The following is a 21,183-nucleotide window of genomic DNA, read 5'->3' as shown; positions in this document are numbered from 1 at the left end:
AATACAAGTGAAGAAATAAAAATCATTCTTCAAATCATGGAAGTATGTCTAGTTTTCTCTGAAAGAAAACCTAATGTTCTTTTCAAAGACTGCTTAAAGACAGGTGATGCTATCAAATCTTAATGACAACTCTAGAAGACAAAATACAAATGACTAGTAACATTTTTAAAAGTTCCATCTTCCTCTTAATCAAAAAAATGCAAAGCAAGGAAAAATGACATTGTTTGTCTTGAACATACTTGTATGCCAAAATTACAAATGTGAAACCACATGCAACACTGGCAACATATTGCATAGTAGGACCTCTCCAACATTGTTGGTAAAAGTAAGATGTGGTCGAATATTTCTGGAAAGAAATTGGGTAACCTGCATCAAAAGGTTTTAAAATGTTCATTCTATCAGGTTGAGAAATTCTATAGTAGAAATAGATCCTAAGGAAATAATGAGGTACATGGTTAATAATGTTTTCCAAAAGATATCTACATATTTAAAATGCTGATGAACTGAAAATAAATTCCTAACAATGTGAATGGCTAAATATGCTGCTTTATAGCAACCAAATTATTTGCAAAGGCTTTTTTAATGATACAGGGAAAGGTCGACGAAATAAGGTTAAGTGAAGTTAAACAAATACTAAATATCCTACAGAGCATGATCTAAACTAAATTTAAAAGGCAAAAAACATCAGAAAGACATGTACAAAAAATGTTACTAGTCATCAGCTTTGTGTAGTGGAAAAAATGAACGTGCTATGTTTTGCTTAGCCTCTGTCCCCTCTTCTTTACAGGTATTGATCGACTTACAACCTATGCAACTTAAAACCATTCGACTTTACGACCACAATCGCTAGCGACAATTGCTCCGCATCTGGCAGCGCAAATGTTGCCCAGCTGGGTGGACGACAGTGTGGACCAGCTTCCGGCATCACTACCATCTCCGCGTGCACCATTTCAACTGTTATCCCAGACTCGGTACAGCAATTTGTGTTTTGTACATGTTTATATATTTTGATAGGTTTTGCAATTGGAAAAATGTTTCCTATGGTATTTTTTACACCTGTATTTTGTATTTTTGTATGTACCTGTATTTTGTAATTTTGTACATTTTGCAAATATTAAACCAGTTGTACTGGTAATGCAGTGTTTTACTTAAACCTGACGAATGTAAAAATAAGAAACAAAATGGTGTAGAGGTGATACAAATGGCATAAAACGAACAAAGAAAATTATGATATATAACAATAATGAAAGAAAATTATGATAAAATATGACTTAAAGATTTTTATAACATCATTTCACAGTACTGTACATATAGCCTACTCAACTTACGACCAAATCGTGTTACGACCAGTCTGTCGGAACCAATCATGGTCGTAAGTCGAGCACTGGCTGTATTTTATATTTATTAAGCAAAGGACAAATATAGCCATAAACACACATGCCCAAAAAGTTATACTTAAAAAGAAGTTCTACCAGAACATGGGCACTGTCCAGAGAAAGTCATCTAAATCACCATGTGCTCTTCCTGCCTTGCCTCTTGACTTAGCCCTCATCTCACATTTTCCCTGCAGCCTCTGGCTGTCTTTCTCACTCCAGCTCAGATTCACAGCTCCAGCCATTAGATATAACAACAGGTCTCAGTCTCCATCTCTGCTGTTCCTCCCCCTGAGGGACTAGATGCCTGTCTTTTACTGGTCTGGGCCCACTTCTTGCTTTTGATGGATTGTGCTTGTGGCCTCTTGCCGTTAGGTATGAGAAAGTCCCAAGCCTAGTCATGAGGCCTAATCAGTGTTTCTGAAATTTTGGGTGTGATCGTGTTACTGGCGACCTGTAACAGTAAGCTACTCTGCAGCTCAGCTGAAGGGAATTTTAGGGTCCAGAATTTATACGTCTATATTAGTTCCCTATTGTTTCATGGCAATTTAACACAAATTAATCAGTTTAAGACAACTTACTATCTCAGAATTTCAGCAAGTCAGGAATCCAGATGTGACTCAGAGGAGTCCTCTACTTTGGGTATCACAAGGTTCCATGCACCAATGTGTCAGCTGGACTACATTCCTTTTGGGACCTTGGGGTTCTCATAAACTCATGGAGCAATCTGCAGAAATCAATTCCTTGTGACTCTATGACTGACACCTTCTATCTTGCTAGCTGTAGGCTGGGGACTGTACTTAGTACCGAAAGGATACCTTCAGGTCCTCACTTTATGGCCCCCACCATAGGTTCTGTAACAACTTGGAAGTTTGCTTCATCCATGCCAGCAAGAGAATCTCTCCATTTTTAAAAGTCTCATTCGATAGGTCAGTCTGAATCAGGAGAATCTCCATTTTGATTACGTCAAAGTCAACTGATTAGGGAACTTAATTACACCTGTGAAGTCCCTTTTGCCATATAAAGTAGCATAATCATGGAATCGAATATGATCATATTCACAGGGCCTGTCCACATTCAAAGGAAAGAGATTATACAAGGATGCAGGTTATTGGAGGGCATCTTAGAATTTTGCCAACCATACTGCCCATTCTTGGCTGCCACAGAGTCGTGGCTTGGGTTCAGCATTCTGCTAAATGGCTGGCTCTGCAGACAACAGAGTTACGTTGTGGGGCTTGCCTTTTACATAATTCCTTTACAGCTACTATTTTGTGTAATCTTACTATTCCTTCTTGAGATATTTGTTCCTATCTCCAATGTACCAGTGAGGGAACTGAAGAACAGAGAGCTTAAAAAGGTGCCCAAAGTTACATAGCTAGAAAATAGTACCTGAAACCTAGGTCTTTGACTCCAAATATTGTGTTCTTTCTCTTACATCTCTTTTCTGGGCAACAACTAAGACTGGAGCTTGATTTGAAGTCTGATCTACTTAGGGAGGAAGTTGCTTCTCATTTTATCTGTGTCTTTAGTCTGCACTCTCACTTTATATTGGCTATGATTTCACACACACAGAAAAGTTTTTCAGAATGACTCCAGGATTCCTAGAATTGCTTCCTAGAAAATTACCACAAACTGGCAAGGCACGGTGGCTCATGCCTGTAATCCCAGCACTTTGGGAGGTCGAGGTAGGTGGATCACAAGGTTAGGAGTTCGAGACTTGAACTCATACTAGCCAATATGCTGAAACACTGTCTGTACTAAAAAATATAAAAATTAGATGGGCATGGTGATGGGTACCTGTAGTCCCAGCTACTTGGGAGGCTGAGGCAGGAGAATTGCTTGAATCCAGGAGGTGGAGGTTGCAGTGAGCCAAGATTGCAACACTGCACTCCAGCCTGGGTGACAGAGTGCCGTCAAAAAAAGATGAAAAAAAAAAAAGAAAAAGAAAATTACCACAAACTTATCAACTTGAAACTATACCTGTTTATTAGTTCACTATTGGTGCATGTCATAAGTCTAGCACGGCGTGGCCAGAATCTCTGCTTAAGTTCTCCCAAGGCTGTATCAAGATATCTGCTTAGCTGCATTCTCATCTCAAGGTTTAGAGTCTACTTCCAAGCTCATGTGGTTGTGTCAGAATTCAGCTCCTTGAGATTGGGGGACTGAGGTCTCTGCTTCATTGTTGGCTGTCAGCTTGGTGGCCTCTCCCTGCTCCTAGAGGCTATTCTCATTCTTCTTCACTTCATTTTCAAGCCAACAACAATGTGTCAAGTACAGCACACATCTCAAATCTCTTTAGCTTCTGCCACCAGCCTGAGAAACCTCTCCACTTTTAAGGGGTCATGTAATTAGACAAGGCACACCTTACACTCTCCCTATTTTAAGGTCAACTATGCCATGCAAAAATCATAGGAGTGACATCTCATCATAGTCACAGATTCAGTGGATTAGGGTATAGAATCTTGGAGAGTGGCATTTTATTTTCATTTTTTATTTATTTTGAGATGGTCTCTCACTCTGTTGCCCAGGCAGGAGTGCAGTGGTATGATTTCTGCTTACTGCAACCTCTGTCTCCCTGGCTCAAACCATTCTCTTGCCTCAGCCTACCAAGTAGCTGAGATTACAGGTGCCTGCCAAAACACCCCATTAATTTTTGTATTTTTAGTAGAGATGGGGTTTTACTATGTCTGCCAGGCTGGTCTTGAACTCTTGACTGAGGCCACCTGCCTCGGCCTCCCAAAGTGCTGGGATTACAGGAATGAGCTACCATGCTTGGCCAGGAGTGGCATTGAGAATGATGCTTACCACAGTGTGTCTTTTAAGTGTTGTTGTTGTTGCTTTTCTGCATTATAGATTGAAAGATAAAAACACGGACACTGGAGGCAAACTGCTGACATTCTAATTCTGGCTCCAATATTTACTAGCAGCACAAACTTGGGGAAGTTGCTTAACCTCTGAGTTTCTCAATTTTCTTATCTGAAAAATGGGGTAATAAATAATAGTATGAGTTTTACTGAGTCATTTAACACTTTAAATGAGCTGGTGTGCCAGAAAATAACTTGTCACAGTGTAAGCACTATGTTGGTCTTTGTTATTATTATCATTGTTCTGATTATTACTTATCCACTAATTTCGAGTTCATATTACTCCTCTCCTTAGAGCAAACCCATCACCTTATTTCTCTGGATCTTAGCTACTCTGTAAATTTTGCTATGATTTAACTGTCAAAAATATAACATATCTAGTCTGTTGGGCTGCTACATAACAAAATATCATAAACTAAATGGCTTATAAACAACAGAAATGTATTTCTTACGGTTCTGGAGGCTGTGTAGTATACAACCAACGCAGTGGCAGATTTGATGTCTGGTGAGGGCCCTCTTCCTGATTCATAGATAACGCCTTCTAGCTGTGTCCTCAGATAAAGGAAGGGGTAAGGCAGCTCTCATGAGGGCACTAATAAAAACCAGGGCCTCTCTGACAAACAGATGCATGAGTACTCCTCCTTCATGACCTAATTATTATTATTATTATTATTTTTTTTTTTTGAGACGGAGTTTCGCTCTTGTTACCCAGGCTGGAGTACAATGGCGCGATCTTGGCTCACCGCAACCTCCGTCTCCCGGGTTCAGGCAATTGTCCTGCCTCAGCCTCCTGAGTAGCTGGGATTACAGGCATGCACCACCATGCCCAGCTAATTTTTTTTATTTTTAGTAGAGACGGGGTTTCACCATGTTGACCAGGATGGTCTCGATCTCTTGACCTCGTGATCCACCGGCCTCAGCCTCCCAAAGTGCTGGGATTACAGGCGTGAGCCACCGCGCCCGGCCCGACCTAACTATTTATCAAGGTCTCCTCCTCCTAATATCATTAAGTTAGGGATTAGCTTTGAACACATGAATTTTGGAAGATACAAATATTCAGACCATAGCAATTTATAATGCAAAGGATACATCTAAAAGAAATTTAAAAGTCTCTAACCCAAAGTAAACAACAAGGGATTTGTTTACATAAAAGGAAACTATGTTTATTTAAAGGGTTTTTTTTAAGCAAAGGAAACATGGCAGATTCAGTTGCTTACATTATAAACTTGAGACTAGAACAGGCATCCCCCTGAGGCCATTTATCCGGCCCCCCAACGCACTTCAGGAAGAGGCACCTCTTTCATTGGTGGTCAGTGAGAGGAGCACAGTATGTGGCGGCCCTCCAACGCTCTGAGGGACAGTGAACTGGCCCCCTGTGTCAGAAGTTTGGGGACGCCTGGACTAGAACTATAGAACCGTTTTTAGCACTATACCTATTTTTTAAAATGGTCTTTAATTCCGTGTTATGACCAAGAGAACAAAATTATGTGAAAAGATAGGGATAGGAAGCTTAGGGAAGAACAGAGAGTGAAAGGAGACCATGGAAGGAAAGGCAGAAGGTGTCATAGGAATGGGAATAGAGAAGCAAAGAAAGAAACAGAGGCAAGAGGAGAGGAAAAACTGCTTAGAGAAAGAGAAGGTAAGGAAAAAGGGGAAAACAGTGGCAACATTTACTGAGTACCAGTGAAGTGCCTGCCGTAGCTTAGGAGTTAGGTTATCTCACCTCAGAACGTCTCAGTGAAGCAGGCATTACTGTTACCACTTTACAAATGAGAAAATAGTTATTGAGTTTATTGTCCAAGGTCAATTATGTTATATACAGAAGTTAGAACCCACATCTTTCCAGAGCTAATTATAATGCCCTTCTCCCATGTCCTTAAGGACTAATGATGAGATAAAACATACTCCTCACGGCCTGGTGGTCCAGCCTCAGTGCTCCTGTCATACTGAGAAAAGATTTAGTCAGGCTTAGTTGACGCTTTGCTGTTACTGTCTGTTAGCATTACCTAAGCATCTTAATTATTTGAGTCATTTGGATTTTATTTAAAGAGGATCCCCAAATGATTTATGCCTCAGGATAAGTCACTCCTCTGAACTGCAGAATCCTTCTCTATAAAACGTATGCCTTAGACTAGACCACCTGCCAAATGCTGAAAATCTATACTTATCAGGTGTCTTCACATAGGTAAAGGCTGTAATGTGGATTAGAGAGTAGGTAAATTTTGTTGCTCTAGTTAGAAGCACTGTAAAAAATTTGGCAGGTTGTTCATTGTGCAACCTTAGTAGGCAATATTCATACAGAGTCATAGGCCATTGCCCCGGCTCCCGGAAGCCAAAATAAAAACCAACTGGTAGAGGTCAAAAAAAAGGAAATTGTGGCTCAGTAGAAAAATAACAAACTCTGTTATATTCAGAATTACCTCTAAACATTGTAAAAACTTTAACTTTCAGAATTTTAAAGCAGAGAACACATGACGTAGGAATTCTACCATTGCATTCGAGTTTAGAGAGTACCTAAGTAACATTCAGAACTGGATTTTTAATGTGGTCAAAGCTAGCTGGGTGTTCTTCTTAAAATCATTAAGATGTAATTTTCTGAGTTCTTATTATTATGACTACAATAATAGTACCTGAATATATGCCTACTGAGGTAAGAGATTGTGTGTGTGTGTGTGTGTGTGTGTGTGTCTCTGTGTGTGTCTACATCTAACATCTATCTCAGCAAAATGTCCTGCATATGATTAAAAACTCAAGAAATGTTAGCTTTCATTAACATTATTATCTTTCCAACTATTAATGAAGTTTCTAGCACAGCAGAACTTTGCTTTACCTCTGTAGCCATGGGGCTGCCACAATGTTTACAGGCGAAGAATGCTGGCACTCTCAGAGATCTCACTTTTCATTCTTAATTATAGAGCAAACATGTAACCTAAAATCTATTTCAAGCTTATAGCCAGAATTTGGTTAAAGGGTGGAGGTTTTACCCTTCTTGTAGATAAACAGAGTGGTTAAAAATGATGATTATGGCCCACCATAATATTAATTCAGAGATAATTTTTAAATCATCCTCTAAAAAGTCTATTAAAAAAAAAAACTTTAAAAATGGACCTTCTTTAGAGTCCAGTGTTAGCAAACAGAATCCCCACTATGACTCACAGAATTATACAGCATCTTTTTCAAACCTTTCACTCTAGCGGGGATATGTCCTCATTCAGAAATTAATTTAGTTAATTAAGCTTAAAAATTCCATTGTCAAAAAGCTTATTTCCTGTGGGAGTATCTTTTTTTGTTGATAAAAGATGCAGATGCACCTGAAAAAAAAAAATGTGAATCTCTTCCTCAAGCTGTAAACATGCAACTGTCAAAAGTAATCACTACATCAGAAAAACTGCATAAGGAATAAAAATATTTTGGTTGATTCATAAGTAAAACAGCAAAGAAGCCTATTCATGCTTAATGAAAAAAAAGACTGAGGAAGTACTACGAAGCTTACATTTCTGCTACTTGAGTCACAGTCCTCGATGTGGTTCCATGCAAGCTAACGTCATTCTTACCTACAGGACTTCACTTGCATTATTTGATAAGACTCCGTCCTCGATTAAATTTGAGTCAGGCTTCTCTGGATCCTATCCTCAGTTAGGCCTCGGCCTCAGGCTTTTTATTTGGCATCTTTAGCCCAGTTTTAGCGAGAATCCTGCTGAGTCAGTTTATCAAAAATCCCTCTTCCTTGGTATCTGATCAAATTCCTTATCCCATACCCTTGATAATTTATCAGTTTGGACTGACTTCAACAAGAATCCTGCCAAGTCCCTTCAGCCAGAATTCCCCTTACCCTTGACGTTTTGTCTCAGTAATTTTCCAGGCACTAACTGCCACCCCTACTCCACAGCTCTTTGCCTATACATCTTCACTTGTGCTTATTGTGTTCAGAGTTAAGACCAGTCTCTCTTCCCTACTGCAAAATCTCCATTGCAGTGATCCCTCTTGAATGAACTCTTCCTTACAGTCCTTAACAAGTGACATACATATTTTTTATTTAATATATCCTTCCTATCTTACCTCCCACATTAATTTTCACTTCTTCCTCTTCTCCACTTGATTCATTTATTTATTAAAATATTCATTTCTTCAGCAAGAGTTTATTGTGCCACTTACACACATTTAACTGCTTGGCCTGAGGGGATTCACAACCTAGCAGAAGTGCTAAAGTGACATTAGGTCACGTTATTCTTCCTGAAAAATCTCTCCTAATTTTTCCAACCTGTAGTGTCTCTTAGCTAAGGTTCTGATCTCATAGCATTTTATGTTATTTACCCCATGCAACTCTTATTTCCCACAATTAAGTTCTTTAAAAAAAGTGGCCCAGCTCAACTAAAGACTGCTCTCTATCGCTGAGAAGTACCTGGCTGCAGTCCCTCCACCAACCTAAACTCACCATGTGATTTTTTGTTTGTTTGTTTTGCTTTTTGAGACATGGTCTCTGACACCCAGGCTGGAGTGCAGTGGTGTGATCTCAGATCACTGGGATCAGGTTCAAGCCATTCTCCTGCCTCAGCCTCCAAAGTAGCTGGGATTACAGGTACTTACCACCATGCCCCAGCTACTTTTTGTATATTTAGCAGAGACGAGGTTTTGCCATGTTGACCAGGCTGGCCTTGAACTCCTGACCTCAAGTGATCTATCTGCCTTGGCCTCCCAAAGTGCTGGGATTATAGGCGTGAGCCACTGAGCAAGACCACCCTATGCTCTTCATCTAAATCAGGCTGGTTTCCCTTTTTTCTGAGGGACAACTTGTTCTTTTCTCTGTATTCCCACTCAGACTGTAGGATTAATGAAATCGTCATTCAAGACAGAGGAAATCTTCCTAGGGAATGGTTTTTTAGACTCTTTTTTTTTTCTCTTTCTAAACTTCTAGAGAAAGTCCCATAAATGGTTGCTGAATCCGAGAATACATACAATGTCTGTAACACTGCATTATTTTGTTAATGCTACTTATAGTGTATTGTTTGGATAAGTATATTATTTGCCCATTAGTTCATATTTATGTTCTTTCCAACTAGACCGAAGGCCTCATCCAAACAAAAGATTTATCTTCATCCCCTCCTCACAGTGCCTGGCTCAATGTTCAGTGTAGCCATCAACAAACACAAATCAAATACTAGCTGAAATTCAGTCAGTAGCAAGAGATCTGCAAAGTCATTTCAGGAAGCTTGCCTTAAATACCTCTTTCAGGTACAGAACTTTTGTAGGATTATTATTCTTCAAGGGTACAAATGTGTCTCATTAATACAGCAGATTTACTACCAAAATTATTCTACTGTTTCGGATCTTTACCTGAGTCTGCCATCCTCTGCTGCAGCACCTCCTGGTATAATCTTCGTAATAAATATACCAGGATCATCTCCAATGTGGGGATTATCTGTCCCCCCAGCAATACTGAAGCCCAGGCCAGAATTCCCCTGTAGAAACAAAAACCAGATATTAAGTGATGTGTCTGTCACCTAAAACCTATTTCCTCTTGCTCTCCACATTATCATATTACTACTCAAATGGAAATCAGGTGACAACAGTCTTGTATGCTAAACCGTAAGTGCATAGTTAGCAGACAAAGGAAGGTCAGGAAAAACACTCAGGTTTATTCCTGCACTGTAAGGATGCAAGAGGCATTATATTTTTGCTTTTAAAAATTGCTTCCTTTATGGAGCTATTAAAATCACATTTATGAAGCAGGAGATAAAAACTTATAAACTGTGTAATATGAAAAATATAAAGAATCGTTAGAATATTAATTGTAAAAATTACACATTCATATGAAAAAGCATGGAAAAAAGTTACATGAAAGTATCTGATTTAATAGAAGAGTGAACTTCAGTGTTTTCATTTTCTTATTTCTGGTATTGTTGTTCTATCACTTATCTGTCAAATAAATGCATTTCTATGTAACAGAAAACTTTCACTTCAGAAGACGGAGCCTTCTAGAGTCATAAGAAACTAGAGATACTTTTGAACAATAAACAGGCTTTAACTTGCAACAGCAATAGAAAAGGCATGCAATAGTGCTGTAGCATGTAAATCTGAGTAGTTTATATTCTAATAAAGTTTTTATACTTTTGCAGATTATAGTAATTGACATCCAGTGTGTATGTATATATACATATACATATTCATATATGTGTTTATCTCCTTCTAAAGATATATAGATCTAAGGATATATATGCACATATATATGGAAGGATGTGTGTGTGTATATATATATATATATATCCTTCTAAAATTTGTTTGTAAGGCATAATTAAAAGTCCTCCCCAAATCCACAAACCATCTTATATCTTATTTAGTCTCTTAATCCCTATCTCCATGGCTACATATGTTTTCATAGCTGTGCTGTAATTTTTTCCAAATCACATTATATTTTAAGCCCTTTCTGTGTTGTAGCTAGGTAGTCTTTATTTTATTTTATTTATTTATTTATTTATTTATTTAGAGATGGAGTCTTGCTCTGCTGCCCAGGCTGGAGTGCAGTGGTGCAATCTCGGCTCACAGCAACCTCCGCCTCCTGGGTTCAAGCAATTCTTCTGCCTCAGCTTCCTGAATAGCTGGGACTCCAGGCGTGCACCACCATGCCTGGCTAATTTTTGTATTTTTAGTAGAGACAGTTTCACCATATTGGTCAGGCTGGTCTTGAACTCCTGACCTCATGATTCATCCAGATAGTCAGTCTTTATAATTATTCATTGTAAATGGTTTGTCATGTTTCATCAAGGTCACATACCATCACTTATTTTAACAGTCCCTTGTCACTGGATATTAAATTTCTCTACATATTCTTATAACAACTATAGCTTACTAAATTTATGATCACTTCATTAATTTCCACTCTTGGGTAAAAAGAGATGAGGACTACAAATTCAGTAGTTATTCTAGCAAAATTAATTAGGGCACTTGATTAGTCAGAAAGGTTCAATGTCAAGATCAGCTATAACTTGATAGCTATATCACTGCAAATGTGAAGGTAATGTTTAGCAATTTTGATTGATCGAATTAATAAAACTGAATTCCCGAGGGTTGTTTTTACAACTGTACATGTATTACATATGTTGAAAGGGTGAAATGAATAATTCAGCTATGGCAACTAAAATCCCACATCTTCATACTTCTGATGTCTTCTCTAATTCTGTTTGCTCTTTGAAAAAGTTTAGTGTTCACTGAACAGAGTTATTACTTAATAGCAGTCATATAAACACGAATTTATTTAATATTTATTAAATATAACCTCTGTGCCTGGCACTGGACTAAGTCTTGGATCTACAGTAGTAAACATGTCAGTTTATAAGGCACATGAAGGGGAAATTCAAGTGTAGGAGTGGCTATGAGGAGAACCAAACAGAGTGACTTAGTGACATAGTGAGAAGAACTCAGGTAAAGGCCCTTAGGTGAGAAAGGGCATGCCCTACCCAAGGAACAAACAATAAAGTTGGAACAAAGAAAGCAAGAAGGAGAATTGGATAGATGTGCCTTAATCATGAGATTTACAAGAGCAGAGTGTATGAGAAACCATTTTGGATTTTAAACACTTATTGACACCAATAATTGTGTTAGTATTAGTTGAGAATTTCCTATGCAACTGACTAAACTAAGGCTGTAGAGGTTAAGGCCAGATGATTTCAGCCTTCATGGATATTCAAAGCATGGCAGAAAAAGCAGTGACACTCTGGTATCTGGTGATCAGCATATTTCACATACTGTGTAACCTCAACTGCGCTGTCAAGTAAGTAGCCATGGAGATAGTGTTTAGGGGACTTAATGAGGAAGTTCTCTAAGATCCAGAAGTTTGGGAAAGAAAAAATGGGAGGATGAGTATTTTTAATGTAATTTGGGTCAAGCTCTAAGTATATCAACTCGAGCGTATTGGTCTCACTGTAGTTAGCATCTCAAAAATAATAATTTCTTGATTAATGAGAGTAGGGAAGGAGGCAAACAGAGATTGGGTGACAACCAAATGCTTTCTCCTAATAATGTCAACACATTTGGAGAGGGTACTCAAAACTTTGTCATCTGAGAAAGATATTCACGATCTAACTCTTAACCTTGTCAACTTTATTTCCAGCTTCACTCTTTACCACCCAGGAACAATGAACTGAATTGTAGGCTCTTTTCTGCACAGACCTCACTATATTTCATCTCTTGGTGTTTATTCATGCTACTTTCTCTACCAGAAACTTCACATCTTCTCCTTGACTAGTTCAATTCTTTCCACGTTTGAAGATGTGGCTCAGACGGTATCTGCTCGAGGTTACACTAAATTATCATCCCAACTCTTCTCTAGATACATCGCTTTTCTGTGTTTTTGCAGATTTTTAGGCTTCCTTGTGTTATACATTGTGTTATTTTGTAGTTGTCTGTTTCAGAGTCTATCTTTCCTTTAAATTGGGTTTGTAGAAGGCAGGATCTGTGTAGTATTCATCTTTGTTTAATTGGAGACTTGTCTAGCACACAGTATTGACACTAAATACTTGATGAATGAATGAACGGAAAAACAAGCCTACTAAGAATGTTGTACCCTAACAAGAAGACTCAAAATGGACACAATAGAAATATGCAATGTGTTAAGGAATACGATGTCGAAGTAGAAGCCATTTTGCTCTATGTGGCTGCAAGAATAAAAAAGTAGAAAGCTCAGGCATTCAAACTGTGGTGCTGCTAAAGGCTGACAGATAAGATAGAAGTGTTCAGATTGGAGAGGCACTATGCTGGAAGGGATAGAGGGTCCTTCACTCAAGAGGTATTTGGCTAGTCACTGGGCATAAGGGACCCAGGCATTTATTGAAAGGTTACATTGGATGATTTTAAAGGATTCTTTTGGTAAATGTAGAAAGACTGCTTGCCAACAGAGAAAAGGGGATGTTTTAGGGACATTTAGTTGGGGGGGGGGAGTGGAGGGGCGTAGATAACTGTCAAGTTCTTAAAACTTAGTCTGTGAGTCAATATATCTTTGAAATAATAGCTTTGATATCAACTTAGAAACATTTAACGACTTTTTTTTTTTTTTTCAGGAATTGACTACAGCATGGAAAAAATTGCAGCTCTGGCATGTTCTAATATACATTCCCCATTCCCCAAAACCACTCTGAGGAAAAGAATGAATATATTTAGGAAATCTACAATGGAAACCAGGTAGGTAGAGACAGAAGGTGTAACTTGCCCTGTATTTCTGGTCCCAAAGGATCCCTGAAAGCTTTTGTGTTTCAATTAAAACTAGTCTGCCAGCTGGGTCTGGCCAGTCACCGTGGTTCTTTACAAGAGATTCATCTGAAATCAGCTAAGGAAATGATTTAAAGAGCTTTTACCTCCCTTTATTGTTCTCTTCCAGCCTTCCCTTTTAAGTCTTTGCTACCAGCCAGCAGCATTTAGTAGAGAGAAGGACAGATGCAAAAGTGTCAGTGAAATTGCTGCCTGCTGCTCTCTACTGCTAAATCACTTCAATCCCCTGACAATCGTCCCAGAGCCTGCCAGCTGCAGGGACAGATCTCAGCTCCTCTCTTCTCTGAGCAGCAATCTCTCCACGTGAACAGGCAGACCCCTGGTTGACACTCTTAGAACCTAAAAATTGTGACTAATTAACTGAGTGTTGATCCCTGATGCAGTCAATGGAAACTTCGCAGTGCCATGCTGGTAAGGGCAGGCCCTGTAAAAGGGTTCTGGGTGGGATGCTGTGTCCTTGCAGTTGGGCAGATTCCATGATGGATGAATGTCACTGGCATGGACCATTCTTTCTCCTAATTGTCCACATTTGCTGACTCCTCCCAGGAGCACAAACGCATTCTCTAGCCAAATGGCAGTTCCTGTTTCATGTACTACACACCATCTCCTCACAGAGAGAGAATCTACTAAAAGGAAAGACAGTTTTCAAATATTATAAATATAGTATCTCCAGAAAAGCCCCACTTTTATTCCATCATTCTCAGCAAACTGACACAAGAGCAGAAAATCAAACACCGTATATTCTCACTCATGGGCGGGTGTTGAACAATGAGAACATATGGACACAGGGAGGGGAGCACTACACACTGGGGTCCGTTGGGGGGAAATGGGGGAGGGGCGGGGGGTGGGGAGGTGGGAAGAGATAGCATGGGGAGAAATGACAGATACAGGTGAGGGGACGGAAGGCAGCAAACCACACTGCTATGTGTGTACCTATGCAACAATCTTGCATGTTCATCACGTGTATCCCAAAACCTAAAATGCAATAAAAAAAAAAAAAGTTTATTTCCCAAATGAAAATTACTCTCAAAATGGGGTTAAATATAATTAAAAAAAGAAAAATTAGTAGCAATGTTATAATCACAGTCATTTATATATAATGTTCTACTAACAAGGAATTTTCTTTATTTCTAGAATTTCTCTACTTTAAAAATTTTTCTGTTTGACCGGATCATTTGATTCTAGGATTTTATTCTAAAGAAATAAAATATAATAGTAGCATGCCTATAATCCCAGCTACTTAGGAGGCTGAGGCAGGAGAATTGCCTGAACCCAGGAGGCGGAGGTTGCGGTGAGCCGAGATCGCGCCACTGCACTCCAGCCTGGGTAACAACAGCGAAACTCCGTCTCAAAAAAAAAAAAAAAAAAAAAAAATTGTAATGCTATTCAATAATAAAGACATGGACTTAACCCAGGTGCCCATCAATGGTGGACTAAAAGAAAATGTGGCACGTATATACCATGGAATACTAAACAGTCAGAAAAAAGAACAAAATCACATCCTTTACAGCAACATGAATGCAGTTTGAGGCCATTATCCTAAGTAATACAGAAACGGAAAATCAAACACTGCTTGTTCACACTTGTAAATGGGGGCTAAACACTGGGTACACATGAACATAAAGATGGGGACAACAGATAGTGAAGAATACAAGAGGGAAGGAAGAGGGAAGGGGAAAAATGTTAAAACACTACCTATCTGGTACTATCCTCACTTTTTAGGTAATAGATTCAATTGTACTCCAAATCTCAGCACCATGCAATATACTTTTTTAACAAATGTGTATGTGAACCCCAGAATCTAAAATAAAGATTAAAAATAAAAAATAAAATTTCAGTGCTATTAATAACAATGGAAAATGTTGATTATATAAATGTCGGAAAAGTGACATTTTAATTACAGTATGATTGCCACTGAAGATATTTAAAATGACTTAATTTTAACAAGAAACTTATTAATTTAAACTAATAGTAAATTTGCTTAAATAATTTAAACTACCTAAGAAGGGGATTTTGAAAAACTATATAGCCCCTAGTAAAATACTAAAAGTATTTTCAAGAGAACTAATATTTATTGCATGTTTATTCTATGCTAAACACTAATATACGTTTCTTACAATTTCCTTTGTGGTGGACTGTATTATTCTCTTTTTAGATATTAAAATGAAAACAAGAAAACAAAAAAAATGAGGCTGAGAGGAGTGAAGTAACTGATTTAAAGACATAAATAAATAATGAATTCAGATTTAAAAGCAGACTTGTCAGACTTCAATTATTTTCTTAATCTCACATTGTCTCTTCTGAGTTCAAAAACTAATTTGATGGTAGTGAAATAATAAAAATTTTAGTTCTAATGAACCACTTCATTGGATTTTTGGAAAAGATTTAAACTATCAGCATCGTGAAAATATTTCAAAACATTTCTAAGAAAGTAGTATGGTTGAGCAGAAAAGCATAGGTCTGGGTCGTTTTTTATGAAATTTATCGAATGGCACCCAGACAGCAATGGCAGAGGTCTGGGTCGTTTTTATGAAATTTATCCAATACCACAGAACCACTGGCTCTGCCATTGCTATCTGTGTGGCATTGGATAAATTTCATAACTTTGAGTCTAGTTTTGTCATCTGTCAAATGGAGATAATGAGATGAAAGCAAACATCACAGGCTTTCATCTCATTATCTCCACAAGCACAGCACATGGGTGAGGATCAAGCAATGTTAGTTCAATATCTTTGGTTTCATTACTTTGGTTTCATGCATAGCACTGTTTAAAGGGTGCTTACAAGTTTGTTTTGTTTTGTTTTTGAGACAGAGTTTCGCTCTTGTTACCCAGGCTGGAGTGCAATGGCGCGATCTCGGCTCACCGCAACCTCCGCCTCCTGGGTTCAGGCAATTCTCCTGCCTCAGCCTCCCGAGTAGCTGGGATTACAGGCACGCGCCACCATGCCCAGCTAATGTTTTGTATTTTTAGTAGAGACGGGGTTTCACCATGTTGACCAGGATGGTCTCGATTTCTTGACCTCGTGATCCACCCGCCTCGGCCTCCCAAAGTGTTGGGATTACAGGCGTGAGCCACCGCGCCTGGTGGTCCTTACAAGTTTGAGGACAGTAAGGGAGAACAGATGTCAGACAACGTATTCTTTAATTCATGCCTTATTTATTGATCCAACAAATACGACTTAATGCATTTTAACCTACACTGATAGTATATGGTACTTTTCTTAATAAAATAACTTAGCCAGAAATACTAAATTTGGGGGAAAGATGAGGTTATAGTATTAAAATCTTAGATAAATAACAGCTAGATAAAGAAAGACTCAAACAGGGTTTTTTAACCTTCTAATATCCATGTTCTAGCTGATAAATGTTGAAATTGTATATTCCTCTCACCGACCTCAAGATTCCTATACGCTTTCCTTAACCCAGGAACATCTGTCAGTTTCTTTTGCTACTTGCCAACTGTCATCAATATTCAAGTTTACTTTCTGCTATTTGCTCCATCAAAGACTTTTGTTTATTTTAATTTAATACAGTTTATACTACAAAACAATATATATGTTGTTTTCAAATATAATATACCTCAGCCCCTAAACTGTTAATTTCTGATATGCACCCAGATTAAAAATTACTAGCCTACCACTTGAACATTGGCCAATGAAGATAACAGAATAGTGAACAATATAAGTAGGTAGAATAAAGACATCAAAAAGATTAAAACAGGTAATAAGGAGTTAAAATAAAGAACTATTTAAGCTACATGCCAGAAGAAAAATGTCACTTGATAAAAAGGCGTGTTGGTTGGCAAATAATCTTACAAATTGTCCTGGAAGTCATTTTACTTTGAACAGTAAATCTGGAGTGGTACAGTGAATAAAAAGGTGTATTTTTCACATAAATTACTTGTTAAAATTATTTAAAGTCTTTCTCACATCCACTTTCTGTCTCATGTTACCATATCTAAATATGAACAGCCCCAGGTCTATTACTAGGATGTAAAGGTGAGAAAATAATGCAGACATTTCTAACTACCACTGCTAAATAAAATTTTTTCCTTCAATTTTTAATTTAATTTTTATATGCTAATAATGTATGTGTCCTGGAATAAAGTGCTTAGTCTAGGAATAAGAAATGCCTTTTTCATAATTATACAATCTCCAGGAATTGCATTTAGGATGCCCCACAGTTTGTTCTATTAAATTGTATTTTTCTGGAAGTTGCTGAGTAGAAAGCCCATCAGGAGACTATTTCATTTGGGAATTGGTACATGTTTACATAAAAATGCTTTAACAAGATGGGGAGGGTAGAAAGGAAGCAGTTCAACAAATAGATGGAGAGAGGATGCCAGATTACTGTGGACCAAAGAACTCCTAAGAAGCAAAGAAAAATAAACACACTGAAAGTAGATTATTATCTGTCTGTCTGTATGTGTGAGTGTATGTGTGAGAGACAGAGTCACAGCCTTAGGGTGTGTGTGTGTGTGTGTGTGTGTGTGTGTGTGTGTGTGTGTGTCAGAGAGAGAGAGAGAGAGAGAGAGAGAGAGAGAGACAGAGAGAGAGAGAGAGTGTTTTAGCCTTAGGGGAGATACATGGCAGTATCTAAAGAAAAGGAGACAAAACAGAGGAAATATTTTGGAGGATAGCAGGGAGGGAAATGAAGCTTGTCTGTAGTCTTAAGGAAATAAGCCCCTGGGAAAGAGAGATGGGAGGTACGGGGGAGAAGGGAGCATACAAAAAAACATCATCCTGAAGGAGGAATGAAAATGGGGCCCAGAGTTCAGATTCTTTGAGTCCCACCATAGGTACTACTTAATTGCATGTGGTATAGCCACACAATAAAATATTATTGTACAAGTTTATATTCTGACATGAAAAGATCTTTACAAAACAGCTGTAGGTAAAGCAAGTAGGAGGTAATTTAGGATTTAAACTTTGACCTCACTTTACAATATGCATACATTAAAAAAGTTTAGAAGTATGCTCATTAATTTATTAATAGTGGTTGTCACTGACCATCAGCATTGTAAATATTTTTCTTTTGTCATTTTGAGCAGCTACATCTTTAATTTTTCCTTATAAATATATCTTGCGATGAGCACAAATGCCTGTATACACATACACACACATATTACACGTATACAACATGTGTAACATAGGAACAAATGAGTTTGCTTTTGACACAGCATAACTCAGGCATTGGTAGGGGGAGGGATACTTTCCTCTCTAAGATAAGAGTAGCTGAATTCCTACAGGGAAGTTACAGTATTATTTTAAGGTGGAAGAAATTAAAGTTCATTTTAAGGTAGAGGGAGATGTAAATCGAGCTGAAGGAGATCTTAACTGATTAGATATCTTTACTCCATATATTTAGAATTCAGGACATCAGAGGGAATGTCTAGAATAAAGTTGAGAACTTAAATAGAGCTTTTAGTGGTTGGAACTGCAGCTTTGAGGCAAAAGAGAGGAGATAATTAGGAATCCGCTGGAGTCTGCTAAGCAGCACCATGGTGGGATGCCATCAGCGTGTTATGGTATTTTCTCCCACAGAGCTTAGTATTCTTGAACAGTGAAAGGGATGATTTGGTTGCTTTAGGGCTGGACTTGGGGAAAAATGTCGTTGACTTTGTAAGTGATGAGTAATATATTAGAAAGGATAGGAACATGTAAGAAGCAAGGAGGATGCTCATAGATGGGAAGAACACAAGAGGGTACAAAGACTGAGATGCAACAAGGTGAAAAGATAGATTTAAGGAGAACAGGGGATGGAAGAGGGAGCAGCAAGCTGTGGATATTGACAGATTTCAGGGATCAAGATTTCGGAGATAAAGCGGCCAGTCATGTTGGTATAGTAAAGGTCAAGTCATAAGAGCGTATTGAAGTGATGATCAAGTCAGGGTACTTTAGCTGACACAGAAGTTTCCCATGAAGATAGAAGGAGATTTTTTAAAAAAGATAGTAAAGAAAGAAAAAATGGCTAATATTTTTCAGTGAAAGTGAGGAAAGACCTAGGGTAGAAGGAGAGAACAATGAAAAGATGAGTATGATGTGAGGCAGTGTGGCAGTTAAGTGTTCCAGGCAGAGGAACAAGATGTGGTAAGGCCTAAAGAAAAAGAGAGCTTGACTTGTTCATGAAACTAAAATGAGACCAGAACAGCTATGCAGTGGTAAGAAAAGGAAGAGTTGAGGTTAGAGAGGGGAGCAGGGGGTCAGACACTGGGGACACAATAGGTTTTGGGGTTATAAAAGGCTTAAAACAGAGGAATTACATTACCTAATCTAGTTTAAGGTTATGCTTTTTATTGTGTACAAACTTACTGGAGAGTGCTAAGGGGGAGAACAGAGAGGCAAGTTACTGTAGTCCAGGTCAGAAATTGATGGCATCTGAACTAGGCTGATAGCAACAGGGATGGCAATATTTGAGGCATGATCTGAAGGCAGAAATGACAGGACTTACTGATGGCTGGAATGTGAAAGGGAGGAAAAGAGAAGAATTCAAACATGATGCATAGCGGGACAGAGATGCTGTACCTGAGATGAGAAGACTGAGGTTAGGATGGGGAAACCAGCTTGGGAGATGTAAATCAAGACTTAGCCTTGGGTCTTTTTTGGTTTGCCAAATATGTTGATGTTAATGAGGAGAAAGAAAAAAAAAATTGACATCTTCAGAAACATGTAAGTGTCACTCATTTAGTGCTTTCTGTATGTCAGATACTGTGCTAGACCTTATAGCTACCTCCTTAAGGAAGTCAAGATGCTGGCCAGTAAATAGGGTGGGTTATTGCAGGAATATCAGTAAAAAAGTTCTAAGCAGTTACCTACGTTGGTCCCCACTACTCTTTAAGCGTATATGAAAAAGTTTTCTGAGTGACAGACCCAGGAGCATGGGCTTTCCTGGATAAACTAGGTTATCTGAATAAAGAACAATATGACAAACGTGATGCTTTACCATGATTAATTCAAGGGTATTATGTATTTAGAATGCTGAATTTAGAATAGGCTGGGTGGATTCAGCCAGAAAGCAAGGAGAGCTATATGGGATCAAATATAATATTTAAGCTGCGAATTCTTAAGATCTGACTTAAGATGCTGTCAATGATACTCCAACTATAAAATTTCTAAGTGACATCAGTCTTGTGTCCTATAACAGTGTATATCTGAAATGTCACTAGCAGCAAATATGTGCTTCTCAACAGCTTCCAGCATAGTTTAACTTGTTGATCATGTTTCCAGTGTAAGCTGGTAACAATGGAGCGAGTCCTTCTTTTGTAATCCCATCAAGCCTTCTGCTTCTAATGACATCTCTGCCTGTGTTTGGTAAAAGATTACAGCAGAGATGTCTATTTAGATTGGTTTGTGTATTGAAAAAAGAAAGAAACAAGAATGTTCATCAATTCCTATTATCACTGCGAGAAATCTGATCGTTATCCTTGCCTCCTGTCTGCCCATCGGCCCCTACGTTTTATTAAAACTCAAATCGTGTTGATTCTACCCCTGAAATACCCCTCAAATTCATCCAGCTCCTCTCGACTTCTACCATCACTGCCTAGTTTAGAACATCTTTAGTTCTCTTCATTGGTTTCTTGGCTTCTGCACTTGACTCACTTCACTCCTTCCTTCTCTTGCTAGGATGTGTTCAAAATGACAGATAAACTTGTACTCCTGTAAAATCACTTCCCTTTAAAATGGTAA

General features: G+C 38.3%; 1 protein-coding gene across 20 annotated transcripts in view; it reads right to left on the bottom strand.

Moving 5' to 3' along the window:
- DLG2 (discs large MAGUK scaffold protein 2) overlaps window positions 1-21,183 on the bottom strand; it is a 2,103,224-nt gene that overhangs the window by 632,746 nt on the left and 1,449,295 nt on the right. For all 20 annotated transcript variants that reach the window (XM_074400260.1, XM_074400268.1, XM_074400258.1 and 17 more), the window contains one exon: window positions 9,572-9,696. In XM_074400260.1, coding sequence (XP_074256361.1) covers window positions 9,572-9,696 — 125 coding nt within the window. The remainder of the gene's footprint in view (window positions 1-9,571; window positions 9,697-21,183) is intronic.

The sequence above is a fragment of the Saimiri boliviensis genome, chromosome 6, assembly GCF_048565385.1.
Source record: "Saimiri boliviensis isolate mSaiBol1 chromosome 6, mSaiBol1.pri, whole genome shotgun sequence".
NCBI lineage: Eukaryota > Metazoa > Chordata > Mammalia > Primates > Cebidae > Saimiri > Saimiri boliviensis.
This window is presented reverse-complemented; position numbering and strand designations above follow the sequence as displayed.